General features: G+C 28.7%; 9 protein-coding genes and 1 pseudogene across 10 annotated transcripts; 5 read left to right on the top strand and 5 right to left on the bottom strand.

Annotated features, from left to right (window-relative positions):
• Positions 1 to 900: 900 nt before the first annotated feature.
• Positions 901 to 4,565, bottom strand: MKS88_001354 (U5 small nuclear ribonucleoprotein 40 kDa protein; the record flags this gene model as incomplete). Its single annotated transcript, XM_067214273.1, has 4 exons — positions 901 to 1,988; positions 3,845 to 3,873; positions 4,049 to 4,105; positions 4,372 to 4,565. The coding sequence occupies 4 exons, from the start codon at positions 4,563 to 4,565 to the stop codon at positions 901 to 903; spliced, it is 1,368 nt and encodes a 455-aa protein (XP_067074725.1).
• A 1,098-nt stretch (positions 4,566 to 5,663) lies between these two features.
• MKS88_001355 (thrombospondin-related protein 1) lies at positions 5,664 to 8,672 on the top strand (the record flags this gene model as incomplete). Its single annotated transcript, XM_067214274.1, has 1 exon — positions 5,664 to 8,672. The coding sequence occupies one exon, from the start codon at positions 5,664 to 5,666 to the stop codon at positions 8,670 to 8,672; it is 3,009 nt and encodes a 1,002-aa protein (XP_067074726.1).
• A 359-nt stretch (positions 8,673 to 9,031) lies between these two features.
• Positions 9,032 to 11,121, bottom strand: MKS88_001356 (annotated as a pseudogene). Its single transcript has 3 exons — positions 10,988 to 11,121; positions 9,507 to 9,606; positions 9,035 to 9,181 (listed from the first exon to the last, which is right to left on the bottom strand). Coding segments are annotated over exons 1-3 (381 nt in total).
• A 164-nt stretch (positions 11,122 to 11,285) lies between these two features.
• MKS88_001357 (protein transport protein SEC23) lies at positions 11,286 to 13,742 on the bottom strand (the record flags this gene model as incomplete). The annotated part of the gene is made up of 2 exons (XM_067214275.1): positions 11,286 to 13,265; positions 13,443 to 13,742. The coding sequence occupies 2 exons, from the start codon at positions 13,740 to 13,742 to the stop codon at positions 11,286 to 11,288; spliced, it is 2,280 nt and encodes a 759-aa protein (XP_067074727.1).
• Positions 13,743 to 14,549: 807 nt separating this feature from the next.
• On the top strand, positions 14,550 to 15,714 carry MKS88_001358 (uncharacterized protein; the record flags this gene model as incomplete). Its single annotated transcript, XM_067214277.1, has 2 exons — positions 14,550 to 14,557; positions 15,516 to 15,714. The coding sequence occupies 2 exons, from the start codon at positions 14,550 to 14,552 to the stop codon at positions 15,712 to 15,714; spliced, it is 207 nt and encodes a 68-aa protein (XP_067074728.1).
• A 2,024-nt stretch (positions 15,715 to 17,738) lies between these two features.
• On the top strand, positions 17,739 to 19,416 carry MKS88_001359 (dynein light chain 1; the record flags this gene model as incomplete). Its single annotated transcript, XM_067214278.1, has 6 exons — positions 17,739 to 17,793; positions 17,942 to 18,088; positions 18,294 to 18,517; positions 18,630 to 18,695; positions 19,048 to 19,110; positions 19,369 to 19,416. The coding sequence occupies 6 exons, from the start codon at positions 17,739 to 17,741 to the stop codon at positions 19,414 to 19,416; spliced, it is 603 nt and encodes a 200-aa protein (XP_067074729.1).
• Positions 19,417 to 19,487: 71 nt separating this feature from the next.
• Positions 19,488 to 20,722, bottom strand: MKS88_001360 (uncharacterized protein; the record flags this gene model as incomplete). The annotated part of the gene is made up of 4 exons (XM_067214279.1): positions 19,488 to 19,562; positions 19,745 to 19,820; positions 19,980 to 20,151; positions 20,353 to 20,722. 4 exons carry the CDS (start codon positions 20,720 to 20,722, stop codon positions 19,488 to 19,490), a joined length of 693 nt encoding a protein of 230 aa, XP_067074730.1.
• A 65-nt stretch (positions 20,723 to 20,787) lies between these two features.
• Positions 20,788 to 21,024, top strand: MKS88_001361 (uncharacterized protein; the record flags this gene model as incomplete). Its single annotated transcript, XM_067214280.1, has 1 exon — positions 20,788 to 21,024. One exon carries the CDS (start codon positions 20,788 to 20,790, stop codon positions 21,022 to 21,024), a length of 237 nt encoding a protein of 78 aa, XP_067074731.1.
• Positions 21,025 to 21,079: 55 nt separating this feature from the next.
• Positions 21,080 to 22,641, bottom strand: MKS88_001362 (uncharacterized protein; the record flags this gene model as incomplete). The annotated part of the gene is made up of 3 exons (XM_067214281.1): positions 21,080 to 21,279; positions 21,443 to 22,064; positions 22,573 to 22,641. The coding sequence occupies 3 exons, from the start codon at positions 22,639 to 22,641 to the stop codon at positions 21,080 to 21,082; spliced, it is 891 nt and encodes a 296-aa protein (XP_067074732.1).
• Positions 22,642 to 25,254: 2,613 nt separating this feature from the next.
• Positions 25,255 to 25,789, top strand: MKS88_001363 (uncharacterized protein; the record flags this gene model as incomplete). The annotated part of the gene is made up of 2 exons (XM_067214282.1): positions 25,255 to 25,324; positions 25,608 to 25,789. 2 exons carry the CDS (start codon positions 25,255 to 25,257, stop codon positions 25,787 to 25,789), a joined length of 252 nt encoding a protein of 83 aa, XP_067074733.1.
• Positions 25,790 to 26,179: the final 390 nt, after the last annotated feature.

The following is a 26,179-nucleotide window of genomic DNA, read 5'->3' on the forward strand; positions in this document are numbered from 1 at the left end:
TTTGTCCAACTGTTTATTTGCTTACCGCGTATTTGTCCTTTTTTTCGCCCATTGTGCGCTCATCATCCGTGATAGCTTTACATGTACATGTAAACACGCATATACGTGTGCACATATTATACATATATATATATATATATATATATATATATATATGTTTATTCCTGTGCGAACATTTTAAGCCGCTTATCTTTTGGAAAAGAAGCCCATTTAACCTGAGAACTAGCCACTTCATGTTGGTATATTCTCTTGTTTTTCAAAGTATTTCATATCATTGCATATTATACAATATGCATATATGTGCATATGTGAGTGGGTGGAATAACCACGAGCAGTTATTTGAGCCTGTATTTTTCTTGCCTTTTTTTTTTTTTTAAAGACTTCTTATTCGTAACACTTAAATTTGATATAATTTTTATCTTTTTTTAAATCATATAAAAGTAATTTACCAAATAAACACAGTAAAGAACTTGTAAAAATTTAAAAAGAAAAAAAATATATTTTTAGGAATAAAGACAAGCTTAAAAAAAAAAAAAAAAAGAAAAACACACGCAAATAATGCATAACATGCAAATCATGGTGAACATGAAAAACATGAAAAAATGGTTTGACAAAATGTGAATCATTACGCGTGTGCAACTAACAATAGGGAATGTGCAAAATTAAAATTAAAAGGGAAAAAAAATCAATGAGAATGTAGGAAAAATTTACCAAAAAAATGAACAAAAATAAACAAAAATGAGAAAAAATTGGGAAAAAAAAAAAAAGTCAACTGAGTCTTCAAAATGAACCTTTAAAGTGATTGTAACGTTGCTCTATCGGAGTTACTCCATTACAGATACTCTATTACAGGTACTCCATTGTAGCCACCTCATCGCAGCTACTTTATAATGTGCATCACTACAACTCGCCCAGAAAAATGGTATTATCCGACGAACACGAAGCAACGATTTCTTCTAATGGGTGAAAGGCGACATCGTTTATAGTACTGTTATGACCTGGCAAGGTAAATTTTAAAACCTTCTGCTTATAATCATAAATATATAAATAATTATCTCCACTTCCACAAGCCAATAAATTATCATTATTAAAAGATAATTTAATTAAATTATAGTCGATATTAAATTTTGGAGAATTTAATCGAAAAAGTAATTGTTCATCACAAGGGAAAGGCTGTATATCCCAAAAACAAATCGTTTCATCTGCACTAATTGAAGCTAATATAGTTTCATCATTATTTATGTCTAATCCACTTATATAATTTTTATGACCTGTTAAGGTATTTTTTAATTTATAATTTTTACAGTCATAAATTTTAATTGTATTATCAACTGAACTTACATAAATAAATTCTCCTTTTTTATCTGAACAAACAGCCAATAAAGGAAAATCTTCTTTAATAGTATGGACTAATTTTTTACATCTTATATCCCAAAATTTTAATGTACAATCATCACTACAAGTAACAAATAAATTATAATTAATTATATCCAGTGCATTAACTATACTTGTATGACCTTTAAAATTTTTTATTCTTGTTTCATTTTCAACATCCCATATACAAGCATTATGATCAGCAGATACACTACAAATATAACTATCATCTTTACTCCATTTCGCTTGTAATACTGCATTTTTATGACCCCTTAAAACATTAATAGTTTCACATTCATTATACACATTATGAATCATTATGGTCATATCAAAACTTGATGATGTTATATACTTTCCATCGGACGAAAAATTAACTGAGTACACTTCCCCCTTATGACTATTTATTAGCATATTTGGAAAAAACAAACCTGTTTTTCTCTTTTCCACTTCATTTTCTACTTCTTCTAAAACCTGTGCACTGGGTTTTACGATGGCCATTTTGCACTCCCTGTCAATATGCACGTCGGTTTGTAGCTGCTTGCGTTTGATGCCACTTCTGTTTGCTTCTCCGTTTTTATATAAATTTGTATCTCTTCTTTTCCCCTTCTTATCCCCTTTTAAAAATTATGAACATCATTCATGCAAAATTCTACGCAAATCTTAACACACGAGTGTTTAACAAATTTTTAATTATAAATACGTTACTGCGTTCATGTTATTTACAAGCTGCACAATGTATATATATATGTACATATATGTACATATAGAAATATATTCATGCTAGAAATAACTCTGATTGGAACAAATACCATGTGAACTTCTATGTGCTAATGCTACTATTAAATGAATTCCTTCATTTACCAAAAATTATCCCATTTAACTATTTTAATTTTTTTTTTTCTTTTTTTGATTTTTTAATTTGCCTTCTATTTATAAAATTTTACCTTTAAATTAATCTACGTACAACATGAAGTTGATGACGCAGTTTATTTTGTTTCATTTAGCTTTTCTTCAATTTATTTCAATGCTTTTCGATACATTTCAATTTATTTTATTTTATTTTTATTTTATTTTTTTTTAGACGATTTGCATTACCTTCATTTAATTTTTTAAAATATCGTAACGTGATAATTTCACAGCCTATCAACTTTTTTTAATTTTACAATTGAAGCACTAGTTTGTTTTTGTTTTTCCTTTTTATGAAATGGAGTTGCGTCGTTCAGCAGTTCTTCGCCTGCATAATATTCTCGCATTTAGAGCTATGCAAGTGTACATATATATATAAATATATATATATCATTACGACTTAAACGGGGCTAACTTTTGCTCGTTGCATACCAGTAGTCTCTTAAACGAATTGTTTATTCATTTGCTGTTCATATGAGAAACAACAATATATCGTACTATATGAACAAGTTCATTTTTTTCATTAAATAGGAATATATAAATTTTGAACTACCGCTGCAAAATATATTGTGCTGTGTACATTATACATGTATTTAAAAAAAGTAAAGTCGATAATGCAAAATGCAAATGGAAAATCCCAAGTTAAAGCGCCCATCGTACGTGCGCTTATACAAGTATAAAATGTATGTATATATATATATATATATATATATATATATATATATATATGTATACTTGCATGCGCACAAACATGAATACCTGTATACGTACGTAGTATTATACTCAGTCAAATACCCACGTTGGATCAAAAACGAAAGCACGCTGCATGTTATTCTACAAGTTAATACATAAATAACTGCAAGGTTGAGTATGTTGAATTGTATATACATATATGTACGTACATACATACGTACATGTACTTATGTGTAAGAGTGAACGAATCGTACAAGCTGTTTGATGATATCCTTACTGAACGCGCTAATTATATATCTTTCGTTTTTCTATGACTGTATGGCAAAAATAAAATGAATGAAATTAAATATATTTCAGTAGGAACGCCCGAAAAAAAGGCATTTCTCACTTTTAAAAAAAAAAAAAAAAAAAAATTAAAATAAAATCAATTAAAATAAAAAAATAATAATAAATTAAATTAAGATAAAATGAAAGAATGAGCACATTTTAGTAATGCCATTGGTCAAGGTGCTTCAATACTCCCATTTTAAATATATGTATATACGTATATAATGTGCATCCAAGGATGTACTATATTTAGGACAAATGAAAAGGGAAAAAATATTATGTATTACACTGCTATTAACTTGGCCGAGTGAAGTAATTTTATTTTTCGCATTAACATGTTCATAAAAAAAATGCAAAATTCGCTTCTTCCCATAAAGTGGGTTGCTCTTTCATTTTTTATTTTATTTTTTTTTTTGAAAAGGTACATTTCATTATTAGACTGTATGAAAATGAAACCCATAGAGTCACCATCTCGACAAATTAGTTCAAATGAAAACAACGAAATAAAGTAAAAGTTATGACCACTCTTACGTAAGATGAATACATAGTTTTATGTCTAACGGCTGAATATTCCTATAAGAGTGTTTTCGTAGAAATAATACAGTTCATTTCTTTTTTCTTATTACATTTGTCCAGTTTGAACATATGCACATATGAACAGATATGTACTTGTACACGTAGGAGCGTATATATGCACACGTACATACAAACATAAATGTCTTTTCCAGCGTATTGCTCATTGGTTAACCTTTTTGAACGCCGTACAACTACAATCAAGTTGATTACATAAAACCATAGAAATGCCCTAAATTTTCAGGAAAAATTATATTTGCTTTATTGTACTATATTGTATTTTTTCTTTTGTTTTATTTATTTCTTTAACTTGAAAAAGAAAAAATTTTCACTGATTTTTATTTTGAAAAAATTATTTTATTAAATTTGTTTTTTTTCCTTTTATTCTTTAGTTTATGCGATGGGGAAGGGGAAAAAAATAAAAAAAAATAAAAAAAATAAATGCCATGCACATTTTTTGTTACAAATAGCGCAAAGATGGTAAGGACGTTTCCCTACTTTAATTTTTTGCACTTCTCTTTAACTTCTGTCTTTTCTTTGACTTCTTTCTTTTTTTTAACTTCTTTTTTTTCTTTGACTTCTTTCCTTTTTTTAGCTCCTTTCTTTTCTTTGACTTCTTTCTTTTTTTTAGCTTCTTTCTTTTCTTTGACTTCTTTCTTTTTTTTAGCTTCTTTCTTTTTTTTAGCTTTCATTTCTTACTTTTTCTTCGTAACTCTGCAGAAAATCATTTATCGGCTAATTTCTCTACAACGCGCCTTTTATATTTGCAGCAGTTAAATGTTAATGTCTTATTGAGTGAAGGGATAATTCAATTTTTTTTTTTTTTTTTTTTTTACATTCGCAATTTGTTAAGGAACCTTTTAAAAAATATATATATATATATATATATATATATATATATACATGTACACATATACATATACATACACCCATACAAATGAACAAACCGAATATACGTTGTCCATCTGATGCTCTGAACCAAGGTTAAAAAACAAAATAGAATATTTCTTCTTCAAAAAAAAATATGCTAAGGGTTAAATAGTAGCTCATACATGTAAAATAAAATTATTATTTTAAAAAAAAAAAAAAAAAAAAAAAAAAAAGTCAACCATTTTTATTTCAAAAGTATTTTCCTTTTTTAAGACAACGTAATTTTGAAAAGCTGCCGTTTATATATACATATGTACATGCTTATTATACAGTTAAACAAATATATATATATATAGATATATATGTTTATGTCTATGCATATGTATACATGTACACCTTCAAAGTATATGTTAAATTCTGCACATGCAACGTCTTAACAAAACAATTGTAAAAATAAAGAAACAGTTACAGACAACTCAAAATGAGAAAAAAATCTACCACATAACTAGAAATATTTTTATTATTTTTTTTTTTTTTTCTTTTATCACTCAATTCGTAATTGGATAAAAAAAAAAAAAAAAAAAAAATTTGTTCCTGCCCAAGCTTGCATATTAACTCACAGGGGCACTTAGAACAAGTCTAATTTCATCTCTGATTAAGCCAGTCCATACTATTTTACATATACACACATGCGTATGTTTCTACGTACACTCAGACGAATACCTAGACATACGCCAACACATCCCCCCGCATGCGCACTTTTTTAAACTGTTACTTATCACTCACCTGAATACGTGCATAATTGCTTTTCTTTTGGTACAAATTCGGGCTCGTGTAGTCATACCATTAACTAATGCAAAGCATATTTATCAGCACATCGTTGCCCTACCCAAGTTTTGTTGTACTTTAATAATCCTAAAATGTATATGCCCAGCCTTTTAAAAAATTTTTTTTTCTTTTTCCTAATATCCTCTTTCATATGCTACACAGCTCAATGTTATAGTTCTACCATTAGTAAAAAATCAAATAGTCCTTATGTGAATGATGGAAAAGAAAAAAAAGAAATTATATCAATTATTTTTCCCCATATTTTCAGCATTTTCTATACCAAATGTATAAATTATGATTGTACAGAAATTTCCTCATTTAGCTGTAAAAAAAAAAAGATATACGCTCATCCTAGTGGCGATACTAATGATGATCACTACATTCCCATTTGCTCTTATACAAATAAGCTCAAGGGTAAAGATATGTTCCTTTGCAAATTATTTAGTGGTAAGCATATTAATTATGTCGATTATTATAAAATTGTTCTCTATATAAGCTATCATATAATTACCACTGATATATGTAGAACAAACATTTTAGTACAAACGAAGCTTCAAGAATTGCATACAAGTGGAGGAAGTTGCGTACGGGGGGGAACAAAAATTCACAGTGGGGTGCTCAACCTGCTGAACACTGCATCCGGGGGCCTCAAAAAAAGAATTAACATAAAAAAGAAAGAAGCAGCGAAGAACGAAACAATTAAATATGTAGAAGTCAACTACGTAGAAGATATTTTCTCAAAAGTCAATCACTCAAAAGTCAATCACTCAAAAGTCAACCACCCAAAAGTCAACCACTCAAAAGTCAATCACTCAAAAGTCAATCACTCAAAAGTCAACCACCCAAAAGTTAACCACCCAAAAGTTAACCACCCAAAAGTCAATCACTCAAAAGCCAACCACTCAAAAGTCAACCACTCAAAAGTCAACCACTCAAAAGTCAACCACCCAAAATCCAATTACGCGGAAATAAACTACACCGACGAAGCTGCACGTGATGAGGGAGCACCCAGATCCAATGCAGTTGACTTTCCTCTCTTTTTTTCATCAAGTTCGCATAACATGTGTGAACATATATATGCAAAAAGGGAAAAACAATTTAACATAAGCAATATTATGAAAAAGTATATTTCTATGAATATCTATACTAATATGAGCAATTCAAAAAAAAAGGTAGAGAACAACTTAAGAAATAATCTACTTGGCATTATATACGATAATTTTTATAAAATGTTTGATACCTCCTTTTTTGCCATATCATCAAACGCTATATTTAATTGTGGTGGTTACGTCTATCACAAAGGTATCTATACCTTTTTTCTAGTTCATGCTATTAATAATAGAGGAAGAAAGAACAGGATACTACAGGGAGGAAGGAACCATCAGCACAAGAATGTCGGCGTGAAAAAAGGAAAAAGCAGGGAGGAAAATAAAGGCAATCAGATTGATCAGAATGCCGCAAATGCAGCCGATGGTGCTAACGGTGCTAATGATGAGGAACAAGTAGGACAGAAAGAGAATGAAGGCGAGGGGTTCCTAGAGAAATCAGAAATGAGCTACATGAAAAATAATACAATACAATATTTCAAATGCTTTTTAGATAAGGCAAGAGAAAATGTGGATGGAGATAGCGAATTGTCAAGATGGGTAGACTCCAGTAGTAAATCATGTTATTGTAGTGAAGAGAATGCCCAGCCATGTTCAATAAACGATATAAATGATTCTAATTTTGTTAATCACCTTGTTGGAAATGAGATATGTGATGGTAAGCAAAGTAAAAATGCAAAAGATATATTTATAGTTCTATCTGAGTATAACATATTGAAATGTAAGGAAGAAAATAAAGAAACTGAAATGAATAAGATAACGGAAGAAAATTTATATAATTATTGCAAAAATGGATTAAAGTTTTGGGATAACAAACATCTATATGAGTATATGAATTGTGATAGTGTAAAAAGTAAAGAAGAAAAAAATAAAAATATATGTAAAGATAGATGCGAAGATATAAAATTATTATGTAATGATAAAAATGCTCAGTTCTATTCTTTTGATGTTTGCAAAAAGTACTATGAAATGAATGCATTTCATCATTTTACCTTTGTTCGTATTTTCAAATTTTTTGATGATAATTGTTCATATGTAGATACTCATAATAAAGGATTAGTTTTATGTAAACACAAAAATGTGCAGTGTGAATTTAGTAATTGGTCTGAATGGACAACTTGTACTAAAACATGTAGAGAAAATAATTACGATTCTAGTGCTTTAAAAACAAGAAAAAGAATTCTACTGAAAAATTTTTTATATGCTGGTAAATCTTGTAGTCTTGTTGCTAATGATAGAAATAACTTGATTGACGTTAATTTTTGTTCCGAATTACCTTACTGTGATCATAACTTAAATAATCAAAATAAAAAAGATTTTCTCCCACCATTTGTTATACCGTTAAAAGAAATTGAAAAGGCAAATACAATGAAAGAGTTGGATGATGATGATAATGATTTAATAAATGAAAATGTACTTAACAACGACACTGACTTGCTAACAGATTGTAAAGTAACTGATATGTATAATTATGAAAACGCTCAAAGGTATAATGAAAAAATTAGAGCATGTTCTTGCCCTGCTAATGAAACACCATGCTATTTTAAAGATATTTACAACTCAAACAAATGGAAAAACTCTTTTGATAAATTATGTAATTCTAATCCTAACATAAATATAGTTACGGCAGATTTTATTACCATAGATTGTAACATGCTAATTAGTTTAAAAAAAAAAGAAATTGCTATCAACACTTACTTGGCTATGACTTTTGACTGTCATTCGACTTTGTTTCAGTATCTCTTCTGTTCCAAAATACGTAATTCCGCAAGAACGAATTTTATATACATAACTGTTACATTTATCTTAGGAGCTATTGCAGCTATATATATTCTCTTCCTAATTTTTAGTGAAAGCGAAAAGTGCAAAGCCCTCATACCTAGGTTCAACCGAAGGGAAAAACATCATTCTGACAGCTCCTCCGATGAGGATACCGAAAATGAGGACGAACAAAAGCTGCATAAAGAGGAGCAGCCACTACACAAAGGGGAGTAGCCACTATGGAAAGAGGAGCAGCCACTATGGAAAGAGGAGCAGCCACTACGGAAAGAAGAACGACCTAAACAAAAAGTGCACCCAGCAGATGCAATAGAGGGCAGCACAAAACGGTAAGTGGTATCATCAGAGTTAAACGACTCCTCACAATGAATATAATTCACATTAGAGCAAAATGCACCCAAAGAAATTTCTTAAAAAAAGAGGGGTTATTCTCCCATTTTGTTATTCTTGTACAGTTGTATTATTTTTATTTCCCCTTCTTGCTTCCATAAAAAATATTTTCTGTTGTATTGATTTCTGTGGTGATGTACTATGCTATATTGTGTTCTTTTTTGTTTTATTGTGTTTTATTCTTTTTAATTTGTTTTATTTTGATCTATTTTATTTTGATCTATTTTATTTTGATCTATTTTATTTTGATCTATTTTATTTTGATCTATTTTATTTTGATCTATTTTATTTTGATCTATTTTATTTTGATCTATTTTATTTTGATCTGTTTTATTCTAATTTATCTTATTCTAATTTGTTTTATTCTAACTTGTTTTAATATATTTTTTTTTTTTTGTTTTGTTCTTTATGTTCACTCTTAAAATCTTCCATCCAGTTTATTCATTTCTTCTTTCCACTCTTAACTTTAGTGTCTCATCCAACTACGGTATTAATTTGCTACGCCCAATTCCATTTCTAATAAACTCATAGAAAGGTGGCAATACACTAGTCCTTTTTATGTACAAGTATATGAGCCCATACACGCGCACATGTACACAGGCGCAAACACGTGGCTGCGTACTTATGTATATTTTATTTTTTTAAAGTATGATGACTTACCCCTCCACTGCCTATTTCGCCTAATTGCGTAGCTTCTTGTACTATTATTTTTATTGCTATATTTTTATAACGAAATAAAAAGTCTTTCTCTTTTGAAATTCTTACAAAAAATAAAAATTCCTATGTGTGTTAAACAACCTAAGGAACATATATGCCATACTGCAAAACATTGTCAATATTGTAATATTTTTGTACTAGTTTCTTTTCTTTTTAAGCATTTTACTGTTTTTGCATATAGTTCGTCTCATATCTCTATCAAATTTACGAATTTCAAAATACCACTACAATTTTTTATTAGTATATAAGGGAAAAATGAAATGTCAAAAAAAAAAAAAAAAAATATATGAACTGTTCAGGCAATTTTTGCAATAAAAATAAGTTTTGTCTTTAGGCCACGGAAAAGTCTCAAATTTATTACATTTTAGCAAAAATACATTTTATGAAAACGTGGTAAGTTACGACAAGTAACACTAAGTAGCAGTATGTAACAGTACATAACGGTGTGCCATTTGAGACATCTTTGGTATAAAAAAGTAAATGCCAAGAGTTGCTTTTATGCTAAACATCGCTAACTTGAATTGGTATGTTAATGAGCTCCTTAAGAGGTAACCCCTTTATGGTTGTACCGATACAATTGTCCATCCTCACTTATGTATATACATTTTTAGTTTTTTGTTTTCTATTTTTTTTGCGCATGTTCACATATACATATATATAATAGAATGCAATGGTAGCATATAGCGAGTTTTGGAACAATTAGTACATGTTACCGCGGAATTGGTGTAATATGTTTTCTCGGAGCACCTGCACATACGAGTACCCGTGCGTCAACACGTATATCATCGTCACAAGTATCAATTCATGCGTTTGTCTATACTTAAAAAGAAATATTAATTTAAAAGACTCGCAAAAGGGGTGTAGAATTGGATTAGTAGTGCCATAGAAGCGGCTTAGAACTGACGTCCAATTGACACATATATAATTTAATTTAATTTAATGTTTAATAATTACGATGAGTAAAGGGATATATATATATATATGTATTGTAAAAAAAAAAAAAATAAAAAATGCGAATTTTTGAAATATTCAAATGTTTACCACAGGCATACACACATACATTAAAAGTACAAATAAAAAAAAAAAAAAAAAAAAAAAAAGGCTCCATTTGTTACGAAAAATTATTTCTCACATACCTAGTATATTTTTTTTGTATTGAAATATATGTCATAAAAAAAGAGGTTTAAAACAGTGTATGCAGAAAAAAAAAAAAAAAAAAAAAAAAAAAGGTATGAGAAACCCAGAGAAGGGGGCGGAGGGTGCACATACATTTACATATGTACATGTATTACATGTGGAAGTAAGCTTGGTCAACGTCTTTCCTTCGCTTCAAATTCAGCAAAAATATGGCTTCAACAATATGTTCTCAAGAACCCACTCATGCATGCATCTACATGCATACGAAATAATATCTGCCTTCATACTAGCCAAATGATGATAATAAAAACGAGGAAGTTAACGTTATTTCTTCTTTTGTAGTAATATACTTCTCATTCTTCCACACTTCTCCATGCCTTCCACCATCATCATCCCATGGGGGTAAAATGGCAAAGGGCATTCGACATGTTCAGTATATCAAAGAACATGGAAGCAAAGGGGTCCATCACACCTATGTCTGCAGTGTATACTGGAATAACTCATGTATGTAATTGATAATGAAAAAATCCATACTCTCACTACGTTATGCAAACTCCCACACCACTACTGCTCCTTGGAAGTAATCTATGTCTGGACAGCCAGCTTTACCAGGTGATCCATAAAAATTTTGAGAGAAACATCATCCGTGTTAATTATGTACGATTCACTACTGGACGTGCCGAACGTGCTCCCACTCAAGGAGTTATGTGTGGTAGATGGGTTAACCTTAGCTAGGAGAAACCTACTTTGACTACCACCACTATTACAAAGAACAAATTTAGGTATAGGAAATCTATCTTCTAAAATAGACTTAGCATCTTCATGTGGTGCATTGAGTAATTGTCTAAAATGTTCATACTCAGGTTTATCATGAAATCCTTGTTCCCTCCATTGGTAAATCATTTCACCATACCATACAACAACATGGAAATATGAATCTAGTAAAAGAATAACATTTGCTTTTAATGATTGTGCATCTAGTAAGACAGGTATTGGTGTTTGGGAATCAAAAGAATATTGCAGTAAAGCTGGTTGAATCATTATTAATGAATTCATTACATTTTCTCTTAACAGTATAGAACGATAATATGCTGTTTCATCAGGACTAGCATTAAATGTTTGTAAAAAATGGGATCTTCTTAAATGATACATAAATTGAGGATAAATAGAAAATTCTGGTGATAAATGAAAAGAATTAACGTCATCTTTTTGATAATCAGCAAAAGTACTTACTAGTCGTATTAGTTTTCTATCTAACCATCTTAAAACATCAATAGGTTCATCTGTTTCTGCTTTTAAAACTGCAAATCTAGCCATAATTACAGCAGCAGTTTCTTGATCAAATCCTTGTGAAATTTCTGCAATATTTGCTTCTGCAAATCTGTAAGATATTGTTGTTACACGTAATCTTCTCCTACCACTTGGATGTTGATATAACGTTTGGAATTGTATATACGCTTGTCTATCTGGTGGTAGGGAAGAAATATTTTGATTTACTATTTCGAAATAAAAAGCTATCGTTGATTGTCTATCTAAAGCACATATTGTCCATTCACATGTTCCTCCTTCACCTACACATGTATCAGATACATAATTAGCTATTTTTTTATTACTTGAGCATGCACCTATAGCACCACAAACACGAAATTCCTTTGAACATATGATGGTCAATTTTGCATTATATCCATGTTTTATATAACCTGTTGAATCTGTTTCAAATATTTTTTTAAAAGAATCTTTAAATACATTCATAGAAAACGAATCTGCCATTACCATAAATCCATTTGTCTTCTCACAGCATACTTTCATCTCGTATAAACCTATTTGATCTAATGAACAGGCAAAAATATCTATAGCATGTCCAGATGCTACTGCTCTATTTGCTAGAGATATATAATATTTTAATGCTTTTTTAACATGCCTAGCATTCGTATTTTCTTTTTGTAAATCTAAATGATGTCTAAGTGATTCACTTAAAGCAGTATCTACAATTTTTCCAGGGGATGTTGTATCTGCACCTCCAATAAACATCATTATTCTACCACTTAACTGATTACAACAGCATTCTAGTAATCCTATAGCTACACTTAATGCTACGCCAGTACATCTCTTTGCTCTTTGATCAGGAGGAGTAGGCCAATTATCTTTCTGTATATCTTCTAATAACATATTAATATTATATTCACACTCACTGACTGGTTGTAAAAATCTTCGAGCTGATGTAGATGTTGTTGAACTACGTGGATCATTCCGACTCCCTAAATTTAATTGTTTTTGTAAATCTTGTGCTGTTATATCTTTACTTCCTTTAAATACATACGATTTTAAACAATCATGAAAACCTATTTCATGCACGTAACACATATTTCCAAATGTTATGATTCCTATGTATGCATCACCTGGCATTAAACTAATACACTGCTGTATAGAATCTTTTAGTTGCTCTAACTCCTCTTCTAATAAACATGTATCAATCACAAACAAAAAAGTTGGAGGTGGTATATCTCCCACGTTTGACGGTTGGATGTATTCTATGTTGGAGTACATTACATCTGCTGGAAGGTTCTGCGTATGAAAAAAAAAAAAAAAAAGTTGAGGAAGAGGAGGATCCAATGTATACATTTGCATATACATACATAAGTGCGTTATGAAGTGTATACATGCATGGGCATATACGTATGTACGTGTTGCATGTACACACCCCATCTAAATGAAGGCGCGGGCAACTTATATCAGGAGTACCTTTTCCGATATATGCTCAGCATAATGTAAGGGGAAGGGGTTTTTTATATTTGAAAAGGGGCAAGTCCATGTTTTATTCCTAAAATCGATATTACAGTAGGGATTTAAAATACAATTACTTGTTTTACATTTCAATGGTTCATACTCTACTAATTTAACACTATTATCATCTGTTCTTTTTAAAACTGTATATAAACATCCTAAGGGCACTTCAATTTTTGCCGCTTCGTTTTTTGTTGGAGGCCATAAATTCCAACTAAACCTAATTCCCGTTTGACTTTCTTGAAGATGTATGTCCATTTTGTTTTCCGTTCATACATACATACATAAATACACACATACATATATATATATATATATATATATACAACCTTGTTGGTAAGATTGCGTGCTCGCACCTTCGCCCCTTTCGTTGGCTTATACGATTACTTTGATTATGCTACTACGTTGCATATATTACTACGTTGTATATATTACTACGTTGCATATATTACTACTCTGCATATATTACTACTCTGCATATATTACTACTCTGCATATATTACTACGTTGCATATATTACTATTCTGCATATATTACTACTCTGCATATATTACTGATTAACTTCTTTCTTTTTCCTGTTACTGAAAGATGCCTCTTCCTTTAATAGTCTCTTGTGTGGATATACTTCCTATACCATTTACAAATTTGTTTTTTCTCCTTCCTTTACTTATCCTTATCTACCTAGCAACGGTTCGCTCCCCTGCAGTTATTGAAGCTGTTCAACTTGTTCGGCTGTTCCTGCCAGTGTTATAGCGACCCTAGCAACTAGGCAAGTTCGATTTCTTCTTCTTTTTTGTTCACTTCTTTTGATTATTTTTATATATTTTTTTTTTTTAAATGTTATTATACATACTAAAGAAGAACGTCATTTATAAAAAGCATTTTATTTCCTTAAAATGTGTTAGCCTTTTATTCATCAAAATGATTTTGATGTAAAGTATGCTTCAAGGTAATTCACTCCTTTTCTTTTTTCTCTTTATATAAATCCGTTTATTAATAGTTTATTATGTGCGTATTTTGCTTGTACGTATTATGTATGCATTATTGACGTATTGCTGAAATATTATGGATGGGTTACTTATGTGTGAGTGAACGTACACTACACAAATTAAATTTTACGAACATAACGAAATAAAATGATATGTAGCTATAATTTTTTACTATTTTAGATATTTTTTTCAAAATGAAAAAAAAAAAAAAAAAAACAAACAAAAACAAAGCTGGGCAAAGTATCAGTTCTGATAATGTTATAATCTCCCCTTTACTTAATATACAAAAAAAAAAAAATAAATAAATAAATAAAATAAAATAGAAAAAAATAAAAATAAATTATTAGAAATACAGTTAATTTTTATTATTTTTTTAAAATTTAGAATTTCACCTTTACCAAAATTAAACCACCACACATACATACATACATACATATATATATACATACATATATACATACATATATACATACATATATACATACATATATACATACATATATACATACATATATACATACATATATACATACATATATACATACATATATACATACATATATACATACATACATACATATATACATACATATATACACATTTAAACGCGTAATGTTCAGTTAAAATAGCTAATTACTGAAATAGTCTGTTTTAATTTTGGGCCCCTACAATTTAAATAAATTAAGCAATTAAAAACGTAGGTGTACACTAAGAATATTAATGTACACGTACGTATGCACGCATTTATGTACGTATGTATGTATATATATGTACATGTATATGTGTACTCTTCAAGTGATAATAAACAAAACAAAAAAATAGTATTCGTTTTTATTTTCTCTTTGAACATACAATACGATAAAGAAGGAATCATACAACACTACAAAAAAATATAATAATAATTGTAATTGAAATTGTAATTGAAATTGTAACTGTAATTGAAATTGTAATTGTAATTTAAATTGTAATTGTAATTGTAATTGAAACTGTAATTGAAATTGTAATAGTATTACTAATAGTAATACTAAGAGTATACTAATAGTAATAATAATAGTAATAACAATAGTAATAACAATAGTAATAACAATAGTAATAACAATAGTAATAACAATAGTAATAACAATAGTAATAACAATAGTAATAACAATAGTAATAACAATAGTAATAACAATAGTAATAAACTAATAATAACAACACTTTTTTACACATTATGGTACAAAATTGTAGTGAACAATACGTAACACGTAAAATGAAGCAAGTAATAATAAAACACGCACATATGAAACATGTAATAAAAAAATATGAATATGTTAATAAAAATTTAATGCTGAGGTGATACCACTTTTTTAAAAAAAAAAAAAAAAATAGTATACATGTATATATATATATATATATATATATATAATTACGACAAAGGAACAAAATAAAGGAAATTGTGGGAACTGTTCAATATTGTAAATTATAAGAAAAGTATTAACATTAGAGAGAGGAAGTACCCTCTTACAACAAGTTTTTATTATAGAAAAAAAAAAAAAAAAAAGGAAAAAAAAGATAGTTCAATATTTCTATGCACCTTTAGTTAGCACTTAGGCATACATATACATATATGTAAACATTGATATAAAACGAATGTGTTACAATAACATAATGAACTGTAGATAATGAATCGTATTTAAAAGGGATGGTTTAGTTAAATCGTTCAGAGGTATTTTTCTAGGCGCATTACTGAGAAAAAATGGAAGAGATCATTATGCATGCATGTATGTATGTGTGTATGGATGTATGTTTGCAGATATGCGTATATGTCTGCATGTATATGTGTATGGCTTGGTTAATATGTTTAAAAATTTTCAGAGGAGCTCTACTACATGATAAAACGCGAATAAGGCGCCTGTGATTGAATTCACCTAGAATACCTTTACTATGTACTTGTAAAGAAATTTATGTATAAATACATTTGATGCGCAAATTTGGGAAAAGGGGGTAAATATAAAGATACCTTACCCATTTCAGTTACATCATTTCTCACTTATATGAAGAAAAATAAAATTTGTTATATATTTGTTTTTCCTTTTTTTTTCATCCCAACTTATTTTAAAGGAAAAGATTTGTAAATCCTGTATCATTCTTTCGATTTGCTGTAAATGGTTAAGTGCAAAGGTGCCAACTGCATTTTCACATTTACACATTTACACATTTTCACTCTTTAAGTTTGTTTCTTTTTTTATAAATAAGCTATAAGGGTAAATGACAGCATGTGCACAAGTTTGATTTTATCCTTTTGACTATTTCTTGTTTTATTCTTTTAGGAGTTATTGCTTCTTTTTTTTTTTTTTTTGATAAACGTATTAACATTTTTTGCGTATATAATCAATTTTAAGGAAGCAAAAGAAAAGGAAACAACAAAAGAGTAACAGTATAACAATATAATAATTACATATTACCCATATACTATTTTATGTGGAGAAAACACAAAAAAAAAAAAAAAAAAAAAAAAAAAAAGTTTCATTGTTATTTAACATTAATATTCCTATTTTAAAAGATAAATAAACAAAAAAGATAACAGTATATTTTTTGAAGCCTTTTTTTTTTTTTTTTCAAAAAATATTTGAGAAAAAAAATTGGAGCTATAATTAAGCATACAATAACGCATTAATTTTGAATCCAAAGGAAATAATGTCGATAGACAGAAAAGAATTTATATTAAAAAAAAAAAAAAAAAAAAAAAATACGAAATAACAAAACGAATTAGCAAAACAAAATGACGGAAACCCTCTTTATACATATGTACATAAAAATAATTAAAAAAAAAGGAAATAACAAGGCATTCCTAACATTTCTTTGTTCTCATTTTAGGAGCAGGTAAAAGCGACTTCACCTTTTTGGACATTCCGATAATTATACATATTATCACACGATCATATGCATACACATTTTTATATGTGTCTTAGGTGTACATGGAAAGAAAAAAGAATAAGAAATCTAATATAGAAGAAATTTCTGCATTTTTTATGTAAACAGGAGCTGCGTTCTTTCTTCCCTTGTACATTCTATAGATTATATATACTACGTGTGCAAAACTTTATCAGAAAAAGAAAAAAAGATTAAATTAAATTGAAATTGAACTAAATTGAAATTGAACTAAATTGAAATTGAATTAAATTGAAATTGAACTAAATTGAAATTGAACTAAATTGAAATTGAACTAAATTGAAATTGAACCAAATTGAACATTTTATAAAAAGATTAATAAGCGAACATAGCGATGGCTAAAGAAGTAACCCTATCTCAATGCATAAAAAACTGGGAGCAGAAAAATGGTAAAAAAAAAAATACTACAATAAAAAAATAAACAGAAAAAAAGGGAATATTTAAAACATCTAGAAAAAAAACAAAAGAAAAAAAAAAAAATGTAATTCCCTTTAAGCACAACTTTTTTTTTTTTGTTTTTTTTCCTTACCGGTACAGGAAAAATAATAAAAGAAGAAGAAGAGGTTAGCTTTATTTGTCATATACCCTTGATAGAAAAATTAGACAACAGTATAAACACATTAAAAAAATGTAAGCGTTTGTCCTTATCGACGAATCGAATTGAGAAGTTAATACCGATGTCTGGTTTGAGTAATAAATGTGCACTATGGGTTTCCGCTTTTATGTACAAGTGCATATGTGCTTGAACATGTGCATTTATGTGCATACGTACGCATGTTCATTAGTCCACACATACGTACGCATGTTCATGAGTCCACACATACGTACATAAGTACATTTATATATGTACACACGCACAATGTGGTAATATCTTACCCCCCCAAATAAGGAATTTTTACTTTTATAAAAACAGAAAATATAGAGATATTGTCACTTGGAAGAAATTGCATAAAAAAATTTCAGTTTCTTGAAGATATAAGTGGAACGTTAAAACAACTATGGATGTCTTATAATAGTATTGACAAGTTAGATAATTTACAGTCCTTAAAAAAACTGCAGGTCCTTTACTTATTTCATAATAAAATAAAGAGCACTGAGGAAATAGACAAGTTGGTAAGGATAAACTAGTCGATCCTTTTCTTCATGCTTTTCTTCTGACCTGTTCAAGTTAATTTGTTCATGTTGATGTAATTATTGTATACTTTTTTTTTTTTTTTTCTTATAGAGCGCTTTGCCTGAATTGGCGGAATTAGGGCTTAAGGGAAACCCAATATATGATGGAAAAACTAACGTAGTTTCTTTTATCCTATATCTTTTATTTTTTTATCCTATATCTTTTATTTTTTTATCCTATATCTTTTATTTTTTATCCTATATCTTTTATTTTTTTATCCTATATCTTTTATTTTTTATCCTATATCTTTTATTTTTTTATCCTATATCTTTTATTTTTTATCCTATATCTTTTATTTTTTTATCCTATATCTTTTATTTTTTTATCCGTTATCATTTATTTTTTATCCTTTGTCTTTTATTTTTTCCTTTTTCTTTTTTTGCTGATCCTGTTTCGCCATACTCTACCGCAATTTCAACTATGCTTTTATATCCATGTTGCTCATTTTTTAATCTTTTTTAATGCACAGGAGTACATGAAACTAGTCATTTTGAAAAAGTTGCCTCAACTAAAAGTTGTAGACAATGAGACAGTAGGAAAAAAAAAAAGAAAAAGTACATTTTTGAAATGTATCCTTGCACATAAACAAATGTCCAAAATGCCTTTTCATATTTACCCTCCGCATATATGCGCAGTAAATAAATGTATGTACGTGTGTATATGTATATATATATATATATATATATATATGTATATGTGGGTGGGTATACAATCATATGGCAGTGAAGGATATAAGTTTTTTTTTTTTTTTTTTTTTTTTTTTTTTTTTTATTTCCTTTTGCCCATTCAGATAACAGAAAAACAGAGAAACGACGCACTAACCGTTGAAGTAGTTTGAGTAAGAATTGGGGGAAATTCCTATGACGACACAATTTAATTTTAATCATTTGATCATTTCTTTTCTCTTCTTTACTTTTTCATTTTGATGTTTTGTATAATATCAATTTTTCTTTGATAGGACTTTATTTTTTTTTCGACGTTGTACTATAAACGAGGGAAAAAAAGTAAAATAAGCGAACAGATAAATATATATATAAATAAATGAATAAAATTATACGTAAAATAATGAACGACGTAGTGAACGCAAAATTAGTGTTATCTCATTAAACAGACATATATATATATATATATATATATATATATATGTATAAAAATGCATTAATTACAATATCTTTGTTTAATTGAATGCATTCTATGACGGAACAGCTGTTGAGAACATCCACATGTTCATATTGGTTGATCCTGTTAATAGGGGGAAAAAAGTATGTCCCTATGTGCGTGAACATACAAATACGCACATATACATATACACATACGTATATATATATATATATATAAATTGTTACATATGCATTACGCGAGCAAAATAATTTGTTTTCCCTTTAAGGCGTCTATTAATACCTGTTTGATGTATCATTGGTGCTATCTATTTGGCTACTAATTTCAATAATTAAAGCATCCATATCATTTAATGCGTAGTTATTTTTTTCAATACTTTCTATTATTTCCCTTTCTCTATGTTCATTTTCGATGATCTTCTTATGTGTGCTACTTAGCTCGTTCAGCAGTTTTCCTTAGTGTGGACAAAGAAGGAGGGGGAATGTGTGCATGTAGAGCTGTGTGTACATACATAACTACTCATATATATAACTACACATATATGTAACTGCGCATATATGTAACTACACATATATGTAACTGCTCATATATGTAACTACACATATATATGCGTATGCTGCCATGTTTGGGTTGTTGGGCCCAGTTCGTTCCCTACTCAAGTGGGAGTAGTTCCTCTCGTGTTCCTTCATTAGCCTGTCATAATTTATCTTTTTATTATATATCAAAACATTTAAATAAAGAAAGTCAACACTATTTATATTTTCATTAATTGATATAATATAGTTAATATTAGAAAACTTTTTTTTATACAAATTTAGCAATGTTAGATTAGTTTTTTGTGCTTCTTCAATTTTGTTTTTTTGTTTATTTATTATTGCATTGTAAATATCATTTATAGCACTACTCTTTTTCATTAATAAATTATCTTTTTTTATTTTTTCTTTCATTATCTTATAATTTTTCATTTCTTCGTCTAACTCAAATAAAAAAATCTTACTCTGACATAGTATTGAACCTACTAACATTTTTGTATTTTCAAAATATATCGTTACTTTCTTTATTTCGTTTTTTAGCTTTTCAATCTCGTTCAATGTTAGCTGCTGCTTTTCTATTAAGTTTAGACAAATTTCTTGTTCTACGGATAAGGGAGGGGGGAGAAAAAAAAAATATGGAAGTAGTAGTAGTAGAAGAAGTAGAAGAAGAAGTAGTAGAAGAAGTAGAAGAAGAAGTAGTAGTAGAAGTAGAAGAAGAAGTAGAAGAAGAAGTAGTAGTAGAAGTAGAAGAAGAAGTAGTAGTAGAAGTAGAAGAAGTAGTAGTTGAAGTATAAGTAGTGGGGGAAATTAAGTTGGTGAATGTTAACTAGTAAATATGAAGTCGTAAATTTACTCAAAAGTGCATAATTTCATTCTTTTACTGCTCATATTTTTTAAGACCATTTTACCGTCTGTGCTTTCATGCCGCTTAAAACTCTGGACCGAGTAAAATTCTTCCTTCGACTCCTCCTTGCTCCAGTGCAAGCAAATATTTTTTTCCTTAATTAGACTTAGTGTATTGCAATCATTGTCCTTTTCTGCTTCGCTGTCTTTGTAAAAAGGGGTAAACAAAAAAAGGAAAGCCATAATGTTAGCGGTAGAGGTAGCGATAGCTGTAACGGTAGTGATGACTATGGCTGCAACGACTTGGTGTTCATTGGTTTATTCCTCCTTTTATTTATATTTTCCCATTCATGTAGTTACTTTACTTACTTATTTGACCTTTATTATGTTCTATTTCCTTGGGAACATGTTGCTGTTTTTGGCCATTGGTAGGACACATCAAATTACCCTTCTCTGCTTCATTTTGTAGACGATTTTCTGTACAGTTCATGCTACTCTTCCTAGAGGAATCAGCAAAACTGTTATCAATTACTTCATATGCTTCATCCGCTCCATTTGCTCCATCCGCTCCATTTGTTCCATCCGCTTCATTTTCTTCTTTTATATAAGTAGTTTCATCCCTTTTGTGAGTAATAATATCCTCTATATTTACGTCATATATACCTTCTTTTGGTCTCGACTTTTTCTCTTTATAGTTGTTCATTCGAGGGAGCGCACCCTGAGAAATACTCAAATATTCATCATCTCTCTTTGTTAATATACTTTTTAAAATGTTTCTATATTTTGATATACAGTCATCTAGTAAACTTTTCAATTCTCTTAAGAATTCGGTATGCAGAATATTATAATTAAAATTCTGTTCCTTGTCATATAAACTTGTACACACATAATGAATATATTCAAGTATTTTTATAAATTTTTTTCTCTCTTCATATTTTTCAATTAGTAGTAAAAAAGCTCTATTTTCCAGTTCTAAATATTCGTTTTCATGCTGTAATGATGCAAAGAGGTGTAGATGAGAGGATTTAATGAGTGCACGTGTTAGAGAAAAAAAAAAAAAAAAAAAAAAAAAAAATTATATATAAAATAAAAAATAAATATACTCCTACTATCATACGGCGCTCCTTAATATATGATGTATCATTGTTGCATTATGGAGCCATATTAGCTGTAATAATACAGTGATAAGCCCATGTACCTTTTCTTTTTAATTTTAATAGGCTGTGTATTTCTAACCATTACATATTATATTACAATCATTACTACCATCATTACTACTATTACTCTTCATATTTTTTGCTCCTTCTACATTGTAGTTTTATTTGCTCTGTATATGTATTTATCATCCCGTGGTATGATAGAACGCCTCGCGGAGCATAATACACAGTTAAGTGCCCACATATGTACATACATATGTATTTATGCATATAAATATGTTAGTGTATTTGTGAATGTGTGTGTGTGAGTGCAAGTATTCAAGTTCGTAAGCTTGCTTTAACCTTTATATTTTCATTTTTAGATAACAATTCTTTCAATATAATCTTCTTATCGTCTAATAAGTAACTCATCTTTTCCTCTTATAATTATTTCGATCTCTATCCTGTGATGAAGTATACACGGGGTTATATAACAGAGGACAAAGAAAACAATTGAGTAAAAGTACTTGAATGTACATATTCCTTTTTAGGTCTAATGAGTGCGGGGCTGGAAAATAAATTGCTTTTCTTTTAATTTCCCCCCTATTTGACTTTCTTTTTTGTACCATAATTAACTCTTTTTTTGTCCCGTTTTTCCTTCTTTTCTTTTTTTTTTTTTTTTTTTTCTATCTTAGAAATCGCGCAAAAGACAGAAAAAAAAAAAAAAAGTACACTGCAAAGATGGGTAAAATATTTCAAATTTTCAAATTTTCAAATTTACAAATGAACACTTTAAATTTCCCACCATATGCTAACACAGCTTCACGCGGCAGAGATTTATAATTATTATGTATAATTATCATAGAGTAGTTTAGTAGTTGGGCGTATAATATTTTACCCATTGAGCAATATTATGCATTCCTGACCCCCTTAAATGATAATCCCTTTTTTTAGATGAACAAAAAAGAGGAAAAAAAAATTGCCAGTTATTTTTCATAAAAGTAGGAATAACGTGAGAGATATATGATAGGTATGTGGGGCATTAATCTGCAAACTGTTAAGGGATTGGTAAAAATACAATATTTTATTCAGACCATGTTAAGAAGTAAAATACTTATACAAAATAAGAAAAATAGAGCAAACAATTACATGTGCATTTTATAGTAACAAATGGAACAGATTATGCTTCTCGTCATTTTATCTTTAAAAAAGGCAGCACAATACGTATATATATACATGTAGGTATATATATACATGTACGTATATCTATAAGCATACGCCCATAATATACATTCTTTTAGTTTCAATGCTCTTGACATGTTAAAGCACGACAAGTGGCACACCTTTTTTAAACAAGCTCAACTATACGTAAAGCTGTATGAACAACATTCTTGCATCAGTGGTACAGCGGCAATGAAACAGTAATGAAGCTGCAATGAAGTAGTAATGAAGCTGCAATGAAGTAGTAATGAAGCTGCAGTGAAGTAGTAATGAAGCTGCAATGAAGTAGTAATGAAGCTGCAATGAAGTAGTAATGAAGCTGCAATGAAGTAGTACTCCTTCTTTTTTACGATTTATATATCACTCTTTCATATTTATCTTTTGTCTCTTTACTTTTGTCTCTTTTTTTTTGTTATTATTTTATTATTTTTTTTTATTTTTTTTTCCTTTTTTTTATTTTTTACTCTTTATACTTATTGTTCTATTCTGCACTGTGAGCAGTGGGTGCACAAGTTTTCGACATAGCGTTGGTCAGCATATATCAAAAGGTATGCAACATATGATAAAAAAAAAAAAAAATAATAAATATATAAAATAAATAGGAATGTTTTGAATATAGGACAAAATTTATAATAATAATATTAATTGAGAAAATGTAAAACCATGCGTATAGGAGCTTGTTTAATTGTTCTTACCATTCAATAAAAAAACAAAGTGACGCTATGCATATAAACATATAAGTGTATGTATGTAAGCATTACATAGATACACGTACCTATAAAACTTGTATATACATTAATCTCAAAAAAGGCCAAACGGTGATAAAGTTCTAATAATCCACACGAATATATAAAAATTTGTGTTACTTCAATGTAACATCCTTTTTCCTTACTTTTATCTTTTCTAATTTTCTTTTTTAAAAGGAATAACTCACTGATATAATTTCAAATTCTGCGCAAAAAATGAAATATAATTTTTTTCTTATTTTTCCACATCGTTATAAATAAAAAAGCTACACATCCAAAATGAACGAACAAAAACGTAAATAAGAAAAATTGGAATATCACGCAGCCGGATAAAAGTGGTACATTAAAAGTACCTTATTGAGCTTCAAACATATTAGTAAAATAGTATCTCTTTCCTTTATGTCTACAGTTATGTTACTCTTTATATTTCATTTTACCATTTTTTCATTTTTCTATTTTTTTTTTTTTTTTTTTGCAACACCATTAAAACAGATTTAAAATGAAATAAAAAAAAAATTAAATTAAAATAAAATAATAAAAAAAAAAAGCAATATGCAATATAATAGTAAAACAACAAAATGTAAACAAATTGGCAAAATAAGAAAACATATCACAATATGAAAGAATATGATAAATATATATAAAGTTAAAAAAAAAAAAAAAAAAAATAGCAATATAGGTTTTAAAATTACTTTAGTATGGTTACAATGAATATAAAATGAAGATAATTGTGCAGATAATTTATTACCGTTACATAGCACATAAAAAATAATAAATATAAAAGAATAGCGTACATATATTTTTAAACAATGAGTAGTAACATGTAATATGTATTATTTATGCTCACAAAAGTATAAGTAAAATAAAATAACAACACATAATAATAGAAGCTAAAAGATATAAAGGCAAAAACGTATAAAAAGAAATATTACAAAAAAAAATATTACGAAAAAAGTATAAAAAAAAAAAGCACAGAAAAAGTATAAAAAAATATGCAAAAAAAGGTATACAAAAAAAAATTATATATTTAATTTTTTAAAACACAAAAAACAAAAAAAAAAAAAAAAAAAAAGGCAACATGACTCTGACAGTTGGAAAGGCAGGCCCAGCATCGGATTTTCGAAAGTTCATGGAAAAGAGATTACAAAGTAAGCATTTAATAGTTAAAATTTTTGAATGTGATGAATGTATACTAATATGAGCCCATACGCGTATGGGACGATACGATGTGATATATATATATATATTATATATATATATATATATATATATATATATATATGTGTATGTATATAATGACGAGGAATGGAAGAATGAAGAGATGATCAAAGGAAATATACTGTATAACTTTGAAAATCGTTTTTTCCAAAACAATTTTTCGTTCACATTTTTTTCTCCTTTTCCGTATGTTTTTTGCCCACTTGTTCGTAGTTTATCTAAATGGTAACAGACTAATCGTCGGTGTGCTTAGGGGTTATGACACGTTTATGAATTTAGTGTTAGATAATACGGTCGAGATAAAAAAGGAAGAGCAAATTGATATAGGTGTGGTTGTGATAAGAGGGAACAGCATATCGTACTGGGAGTGTTTAGACAAAGTTGACATTAAATGAGGACTTTTCAGCTAGTTGTTATGTATTCCTATACATATACATATGCATGTATGTGAGTAGGTATGTACGTACACATACCAATTTGTTGTTCCTCGTTACTTTAACAAAATGTAAAGTTCCAACCATAAACAGTACGTTAATATTCAGTTAAACAGAAGGCAATATTGTGCACATCAAAAAAAAAAAACAAACAAACAAACAAACAAACAAATAAACAAACAAACAAACAAACAAACAGACAAACAAACAAACAAACAAACAAACAAACAAACAAACAAACAAACAAACAAAAGGGATTTATACACATGTATTATCTGTGTATGCATTAAATAATACGAGGAATGAAGACATGTGCAAAAAGTAAAACAGAGATAATTATATAAAAGTGGC

This window comes from Plasmodium brasilianum, chromosome 5 (genome assembly GCF_023973825.1).
Source record: "Plasmodium brasilianum strain Bolivian I chromosome 5, whole genome shotgun sequence".
NCBI lineage: Eukaryota > Apicomplexa > Aconoidasida > Haemosporida > Plasmodiidae > Plasmodium > Plasmodium brasilianum.